General features: G+C 64.7%; 2 protein-coding genes across 6 annotated transcripts in view; both read left to right on the forward strand.

The window, feature by feature from the left end:
• The window catches only part of MYO1A (myosin IA), a 17,698-nt gene extending 10,518 nt beyond the window's left edge, over positions 1-7,180 (forward strand). Inside the window, exons 13-29 of one of the 5 annotated variants that reach the window (XM_019511586.1) lie at positions 224-289; positions 679-783; positions 1,860-1,922; positions 2,103-2,303; positions 2,627-2,853; positions 3,279-3,479; positions 3,618-3,711; positions 3,816-3,965; positions 4,173-4,241; positions 4,636-4,722; positions 5,081-5,155; positions 5,389-5,523; positions 5,730-5,836; positions 5,933-6,065; positions 6,147-6,299; positions 6,664-6,794; positions 6,964-7,180. In XM_019511586.1, the coding sequence (XP_019367131.1) occupies positions 224-289; positions 679-783; positions 1,860-1,922; positions 2,103-2,303; positions 2,627-2,853; positions 3,279-3,479; positions 3,618-3,711; positions 3,816-3,965; positions 4,173-4,241; positions 4,636-4,722; positions 5,081-5,155; positions 5,389-5,523; positions 5,730-5,836; positions 5,933-6,065; positions 6,147-6,299; positions 6,664-6,794; positions 6,964-7,081 (2,115 nt within the window). In that variant the 3' untranslated portion in view covers positions 7,082-7,180. The remainder of the gene's footprint in view (positions 1-223; positions 290-678; positions 784-1,859; positions 1,923-2,102; positions 2,304-2,626; positions 2,854-3,278; positions 3,480-3,617; positions 3,712-3,815; positions 3,966-4,172; positions 4,242-4,635; positions 4,723-5,080; positions 5,156-5,388; positions 5,524-5,729; positions 5,837-5,932; positions 6,066-6,146; positions 6,300-6,663; positions 6,795-6,963) is intronic. The other 4 variants (XM_019511579.1, XM_019511592.1, XM_019511601.1 and 1 more) reach the window with 4 other exon arrangements.
• A 428-nt stretch (positions 7,181-7,608) lies between these two features.
• Positions 7,609-7,902, forward strand: part of PRIM1 (primase (DNA) subunit 1) — a 19,901-nt gene continuing 19,607 nt past the window's right edge. Inside the window, exon 1 of the mRNA XM_019511043.1 lies at positions 7,609-7,663. Coding sequence (XP_019366588.1) covers positions 7,609-7,663 — 55 coding nt within the window. The remainder of the gene's footprint in view (positions 7,664-7,902) is intronic.

Below are 7,902 nucleotides of genomic sequence, written 5' to 3' on the forward strand. Positions count from 1 at the left end.
AGTGCTTACCCTCTAGCTTCAGCCCCACTCTAACCTGGGACACTGACCATGTGATTGCTCCAGCTGCAGCCCCAGTCTGGTTCAATATCAGCAACAACTTTTACCACATCAGGCTGGGGTAAGAATAATCACATGCTTCATGCCCCAAGCTGGAGTGGGGCTAAAGCTGAAGCCAGAGGGTAAGTGGTGGCAAGGAGCAGGCAATGCCCCGTTTGCTTCCTAGGTGACTGTGGGCGAGCGGCGGAAGGTGATGGGTGTCCTGGATATTTACGGCTTCGAGATTTTCCAGGTATAGGGCTGGGTGCCCCCGGCTGGGGGTCGTGGCAGGAGGGGCTGCTGGGAGCTGGCTCTGGGAGCGAGAGGAGATTGGGGTGGGGGAAGAGCCTGAGGCTGGGGATGGCAGGGGCAGCTGGGGACTGTGGGTCGGGAGTGAGGGCATTGAAAGGGCTGGATGGGCATGGGGCTGCGGGGTGGGAGTGAGGGCCACTAATGGGGTTGAGGAGGGAGGGGGCTGCAAGCTGGGAGTGAGGGGCACCAGCAGGGCTGGGGGGGCAGAGAGATTCAGGTCAGGAGTGAGGGGCACCGGCAAGGCTGGGGGGCGCGGAGGGCTGCGGGTTAGGGGTGAGGGGCACCAGTAGGGCTGCCTGGGTTTCCCAGGGTCCCCTCCCTCCCCCCCAGGACAACAGCTTTGAGCAGTTCATCATCAATTACTGCAATGAGAAGCTGCAGCAGATCTTCATCCTCATGACCCTGAAGGAGGAGCAGGATGAATACTTCCGGGAGGTGACCCCATCGCGCCGGCCTGGCCGGGGGGCTCTGCCAGGCCCAGCTGCTTGCTCTAGCTCCTTTGGGCTGGGGGGTGCCTGCCCCAGCCCCCTCCCTCCCAGCAGGCAGTTCCTGGGGCAACAACAGGAAGCTGGGAAGGATCCGGCCAGACGTCCCGCTCCTGGGATCCAGAGCTAGATGGGGTGGAGGCTGTAGCCAGCCTAGAGGCACCTGGGGGCTTTGTGAGGGCTGCAGACCCCATCAGTGCTGCCTTTGCTAGTGAAGCCCCCCCCAACAGTGCGAGCCGTGGCCCAGTCTCCTGCCCTCTGGCTCCGGCTGGTTTTCCAGGGAGGGGGCTGCATGGTTGTCTCTGCTGTGTCCTGGGTTGCCCCCCGGCAGGGTGTGGGGGTCACTGCCGCACTGCCACGTGGCATGTGGGGAGAGGAGCTGGGCGGACCCTGCACCCCCCTGAGCCCAGGAGCTGCCAGGGGACTCCTGAGGGCCTGAATCCCAGCCCCTGACTGCAGCCCCTGAACCCAGTGGTAGACCCCCCCCACACGTGTGTGTGCACACACAGACACACACACAGTCTGGAACACACACAGATACAGAACCCAGGTGTTTGGGGCACACAGACACATGCACAAAACCCAGGTGTCGCACACTAGGGGCGGTGCGCAGGGGGTGCATGTGCACCCCTTGCAAAAAGGAGTCGCCGACACTGTCGGCAGCATCTGCAAGTAATCGCCGCTCGCCACCCCAGCAGCGTCTGTGGGTGGTCCATGATTTTCCCTGGCCGCCACCAACACTGCTGGCAGCGTCTGCAGGTGGTCACCAACCCCTGGCACCCCCCCCCTTCCTACCGCCGACAGTGCCCACAGTGTCTGTGGGAGCTTCCCGCTCCCGGCTGCTGCCAGCGCAGGCGTGCCCCACCCCAGCTGCCGGGGGCACGGGCCATTCATGTCACACACCCACACCCCTTCAAATGTCTGGGATGCACACCCAGAACCCAGGTGTCCAGGACACACACATGCACACTCACTCCTTGTCCCCGCCTCCATCCCGCACTGGGCTGATGCCACCATCCCCTCCAGGGCATCGAGTGGACCCCGGTGACCTTCTTCGACAACAGCATCATCTGTGACCTGATTGAGAGTGTGAGTGCTTCCACGGGCAGAGCTGGCGTGGGGCCACCCCAGGGCCCTGGCGGGGCTGTGGGGGCAGCTCTGGGCTGGGCTGGACTGCTGCGGGGGCCATGGGCTGGCTGACAGGGGGTGAGGGGCCATGGGGGTGCCCCAGCTGGGTCTCCCCAGGCTGCAACAGTGCTGGCTCCACAGGGCAAGGGGGGGATCTTGGTGCTGCTGGATGAGGAGTGCCTGCGCCCTGGCACCGTGAGCGCTGCCACCTTCCTGGCCAAGCTGGACCAGGCCTTTGGCAGCCACGAGCACTACGAGAGCCGGAAGAGCCAGAGTGACCGGCACATCACGGACACCAGCCTGCCCAGCACCTGCTTCCGCGTGCACCACTACGCTGGCAAGGTGTGTCCGGGCTGGGGACAGGGAGCAGCTCAGGGGTCCAGGCAACACAGAGCAGCTGGGTGTGGGTACTAGGCACCCAGCCTGCATCCCTTATCAGGGCTTGGGACCCCACCCCAGTCCCGTCCGGTCCTGTCCCGTCCCGCTGGGTCCTGGAGGGAGCCAGGGCTCCTGGGTTCCTTCCCCGCTGCTGGGAGGGGAGCTGGGGCAGTTTGAGCAGTGTCTGGCCTTGGCACTCGTGGGTTTGATTCCTGGAGGGGCCCAGAGCGGCCCCAGGGAGCGGGCCCTGCCCTGTGCAGTGACAGCAAGGTGCCCGCTCCCGGTAGGTGACCTACAATGCCACGGGCTTCACTGAGAAGAACACGGACCGGCTGTACCGGGGGCTGGCGCAGGCCATGTGGCAGGCCAAGCACACTTTGCTGCGCAGCCTCTTCCCCGACGGCGACCCCAAGAAGGCATCACTTAAGATGCCCCCCACAGCCGGCTTCCAGTTCAAGGCCTCCATCAACACCCTCATGAAGAACCTCTACTCCAAGAACCCCAACTACATCAGGTAGCCCACTGGCTCAGGGGCCTGGTACCCCCCTGGGAGGAAACTCCCCTGGACCTTTGCAGTACAGGGGCTCAGACACACAGTGGAGTGAGAGAAGACTCCATTGGCCCTTAGCAGCATGGGGCTCAGATATGCAGTGGAGTGAGGAGAGACTTTCCCTTGTTTCTTAGCAGTATGGGGGCTCAGACACACAGTGGAGTCAGGGAAGACCCCCCCCCAGCCTTTAGCAGTACAGGGGCTCTGACACAGTGGAGTGAAGGGAGACTCCTTGGTCATTCACAGCATGGGTGTTCTGGCACAGTAGAGATATAGGAGACTCCCCTTGGCCCTTTGCAGCGTGAGGACTCTGGCACACACTAGGATGATAAGAGACTCCCCCTGGCCTGTAGCAGTATGGAGGCTCTGACCCCCGCTTCTCCTCCCAGGTGCATCAAGCCCAATGAGAGCCAGGCGCCGGGGCAGTTCACGGATGAGCTGGTGCGGAGCCAGGTGCGGTACCTGGGGCTGCTGGAGAATGTGCGGGTGCGGCGGGCCGGCTATGCCTACCGCCAGCCCTACCAGCCCTGCCTGGAGCGCTACCGGCTGCTCAGCACCCACACCTGGCCCCGCTGGACCGGCACTGCCAGGTAGGAGGCATGGGGGGCCGGGGACCAGGGACCTGGAGCTCTCAGGGGGTCACCCTGCCCCCACTGGGCTCCTCCAGGCTTGGGGTCCCTGGAAGAGCTCCGTGGGGGGCAGGACTTGAATCCACTGCCTGGCCGCAGGGACGGGGTCCAGGCATTGCTCTCCGACATGGACATCCCGCCTGAGGAGCTGGCCTATGGACACACCAAGGTCTTCATCCGCACGCCACGCACCGTGAGTCCTGGGGGCTCGGGCCGGGGGCAGTGGGGAGCAGTGGGCTCTGGCACTGAGAAGGGGGGCTCCCCCCCGAGTCCTGACCCCCCCTCTGCACCCCCCAGCTCTTCGACCTGGAGGAGCGGCGCCGGCGCCGGGTGGAGGAGCTGGCCACGCTGATCCAAAAGACCTACCGGGGCTGGCGGTGTCGTACCCAGTACCAGCTCATGCGCAAGAGCCAGATCCTCATCTCAGCCTGGTTCCGGGGCCACGCGGTAAGTACCCCCCCGCCCCCCTCCTGTCTGTGCCCAGGGCTGGTGGCTGGCTCAGGTGGGGCTGGCATGGTTCCTAGCACCACTCAGGTGCTCCTTGCCATGGGGCCCCTGCATCTGCCCCATGCCGGTCTCATTGGCAGTGTTCGCAGGGCATCTCCCCCATACCTCCCGGGGGTCTCCCTGCCCTCACCACGCTCCTCCCTGCAGCAAAAGAAGAGGTACCAGCACATGAAGAGGGCGGCACTGCTCATCCAGGCCTATGTCCGCGGCTGGAAGGTAAGGAGGGCGTCAGGCCAGCCTGTTCCCACACCAGCCTCGGGGCAGAGCCCTGTCCCCTGCCCCAGGCCAGTGTGGCACATGCGTGGGCAAGAGGGGACTCTTGTGAATGCTCACGAGTACCCAAGCAGGCCTAGCTTGGGGCCCCATCATCTGCCCCTTGGCGGTGGAGACCCGGCTGGGCTGGTCCCCAAGTTGGACTCAGGTGCAGGTGCCTAAACCCCCTGGGTGCCTCCAGCTCTCAGCCTCTCCAGAGGACGTGCATGGGCTGGGGGAGACGGAGGGGATGGGAGCTGGGCTCTGGCGTCTCGGGCTGTTGCTCTCACTGTCCCCCTGCGCTGGTGTCTGCTCCCTGGGGCTCCGCGGGACCTCACCTCTCCCCATCCCCCCGCAGTCGCGCCGTCTCTTGCGGGAGCTGAAGCACCAGTATTGTTGCCACCAGGCTGCGGCCATCATTTCTGCTTACTGGAGAGGGTACAAGGTACAAGGCTGGGCCCTGCTCGCTGCCCCGTGCCTTCACCTGGGCCTTCTACGCCTGCCTCTGTCCTGCTTCTGCTCCCCTGGCCCTGCCCTCCCCTGCCTGTCTGCTCCCTCTCTCCTGCGTCGCAGCCTGCCTGGGCGGGGAGGGATGCTTGCGGGGCCATGGCGGGATCCGTGCCTGCATGGGCCAGGGCAGATGCCCGTGGAAGGGGCCACGACCCCTGCCCTGACTTTCCTGGAGGGGCTGTTTAGCAGGGAAAAGTACTTGGATCCAGCTGGGGAGAGGGGGAAGCCCCCGTTGTCCCCAGAGGGGCAGCCCTGTCCCTGTCCCATGGCTCACGCAGCATCTCCGTTGACAGACGCGGAAGGAATACACAAAATATTTCCGCTCCGGGGCCACGACTCGTCTGGCATACTTCATTTACCGGCGGCTGGTGAGCTCCTTCTTCCCTGGCTTCTGGAGCAGTTCTGGGGGCTGGCGATGCTCGAAGGGGGCTTGAAACCCGTGGGGCGGGTGGGGAGATCCAGTCTGCAGCTGGCACATGGGATGGAGCTGGGAACATGGGGCATTTCCACACCGGGCCCTGTCAGGGCTAGTTTGGTGCAGGGTGGGGCCCTGCCTCTCTTGCCCCCTGTTCTGCACAGTCTTTTCTCCCTCTCCCCAAAGCTGCAAAAGTTTTTCCTGGGGCTGAAGAACAACCTGCCCCCGCTGACTGTGAGCGACCGGAGCTGGCCACCAGCCCCCTACCGCTTCCTGACCAATGCCAATGAGGAGCTGAAGACCATCTTCTACCACTGGAAGGTAGCGCGGGGCGCCATGCTGCTTCCCCGCATCGCTCCACCCTAGAGGTGGCTGCATCTCAGCCCAGGCTGGAACAACCCTGGAGAGCATGGCTGTTTATGGGGGGTCCCCAGCTGTCCCAAGCCCTCCCCAGAGGTGGCTGCAGCCAAGCATCAGCAGCTGCCCTCGCCACCCTGTCCTAGCACTGACCCCGCTCTCCCTGGCAGTGTAAGAAGTACCGGGACCAGCTGAGCCTGGAGAAGCGGGCGGCGCTGCAGACCAAGCTGTGTGCTAGCGAGCTCTTCAAGGGCAAGAAGGCACGGTACGGCCCCAGGTGAGTGTGGGCACAGGGCTGGGGGTGCCAGGCTTCCACAGGGGGGTGGCACAGAGCAGCTGGCCAGCTCACGGCTTCTCCCCCGCTCCGGCTCAGTGTCCCAGAGCCGTTCCAGGGTGACTACGTGGGGCTGCAGAAGAACCCCAAGTACCAGAAGCTGCAAGCCACGGCCCGGGGCAAGCTGGTGCTGGCTGACACCGTGAGGAAGGTGAACCAGGCCAACGGCAAGGTGAGGTGTGGGGGAGCTGGGCAAGGGCTGCGGTCCCGCGGGGGCTGCGGGGTGGCTCAACCTGCTCTGCCCCCCCACCAGATGACACCCCAGCTCCTGCTGCTCACCAAGGAGCACGTGATCCTAGCAGACCCCAAGGCCGCCCAGCCCAAGGTCGTCATCAGCCTGAGCGACATCCATGCCATCTCCGTCACCCGCTTCTCCGACGGGCTGCTCGTGCTACACCTCAAGGAGGTACTGGGGGCAGCAGGATGATCTGTCCTTCCAGCCCAGCACATGGGGACCATGGGGCAGGCTTCTGCTTCCCCGCCCCCCACCCCCAGCCTGGGGTTGTGGGGTAGCCCTGGGCTCTGGGACATTCCCAGCATAGGGCTTGGGGGGTTTCCCTCCCATGTCAATGCCCCTGCATGCCCCAGGGGAGCGGGTACCCAACTCCCTTGTGCCCTTGCACCCTGCCATGCCTGTGACCCCCCCCACCTGGGTGCCAGCACTGAGTGCTTGGAGGCCATGCAGGCTCCATACACCTGTCCCAGAGCTCCCTGGGGTGCTGGCGGTGCCTGCCCAGGGCACTGATGGGACCTGGTGCCTTCTCCCCCGGCAGATGGGCACGGGGGGGACCAAGGGCGATGTCCTGCTGGTCAGCGACCACGTCATCGAGGTCGTCACCCGTGTGCACCAGGTCCTGCTGGAGACCACAGGGCAGCCGCTCAACCTCCAGATTGCCGACCAGTAAGGCAGGGACGGGGATTGGCCGGTGGGGTGGGCATGGCGCCAGGGGAGTATGCTGATTGGCTCACGCTCCAGGAGAGCGCTCTCTAGTGGTTGGTTCAGGGAGCGGGGTAACAGTCTACTACACCCGGTGTCACAGTGGCCTGAGCACCACCATCCCTCCCCGCAGGTTCTCCATGCAGTTCAAGAAGAGCAGCATTGCAGTGACGGTGGTGCAGGGGCCGAAGGGGCGCCTGGGGCCTGTCTGCAAGAAGAAGGGCAAGAAGATGGAGGTGCTGGTCTGCTGAGGGGCCGTGACCGTGGGCATGAAGAACCCGGCCATCACTTGAGCCTGGTCCCTGGTATTGCGGTGATTTAATATTAAAGCCTGGAGAGCCCCCAAAGGCTTCAGCTGTGCCCGTGCATTGTGTTCATGCCAGCGGCACTGTCCTGGGAAGCTTGCAACCTGCCCAGACCGGGCCCTGTGGGAGCTCGACCCTGTCCAGGCCCATCACAGCCCTGGCACCCGTGAGCTCGGCTCTAGAGGCAAGCAGGAGAGGGAGGTTAAACCAAGTCACAGAGCTAGGGGCAGGGTGGATGGGACCCAGGCGTCCTTGTGGCTGGATCCATGTGGTTCTTGGGAGCCTGGCGCAGACGGGGCAAACGGGAGGGGCATGCAAACGTCTGGGGTGGCAAGACCCTGGCACATGCATGCAGTGGCATGTGCCCCTGTGCGCCGGGACCCGGCCAAGCCCTGTGCCGATGCAAATGCCAGGCTCGTTATCCTTGGCAATTAATGCCCTGCAGCTGGAGTCCTGGCATGCACCCACCCACCATGGCCAGCCAATGGGAAGCTGGTGCTGTGGCCAAGCCAGCCGGGGCCTGGGAGTGTGGGGGCAGCTCCTTTCCCTCCCCTGGGTGCAGAAGCTGGCATTGCTCTGCGTAGCGGGGCAGGGGGCAGGGCTCCTTTGGGAGCATGGCCCCATGGCTGGCATTACCCAGAAGCCTTTTGGGCACCTTCACGTGGCTGCTGGAGAGCTGTGGGGGTGGGTCACGCCAGCGGGACCCGCGCAGGCCGAGAGTGGTGCTAATTGGCCTCACCACATCCTACTGGGGGGGGGGCCGGGGG

Source organism: Gavialis gangeticus, unplaced genomic scaffold (assembly GCF_001723915.1).
Source record: "Gavialis gangeticus isolate Ggan-Ray unplaced genomic scaffold, GavGan_comp1, whole genome shotgun sequence".
Classification (NCBI taxonomy): Eukaryota; Metazoa; Chordata; order Crocodylia; family Gavialidae; genus Gavialis; species Gavialis gangeticus.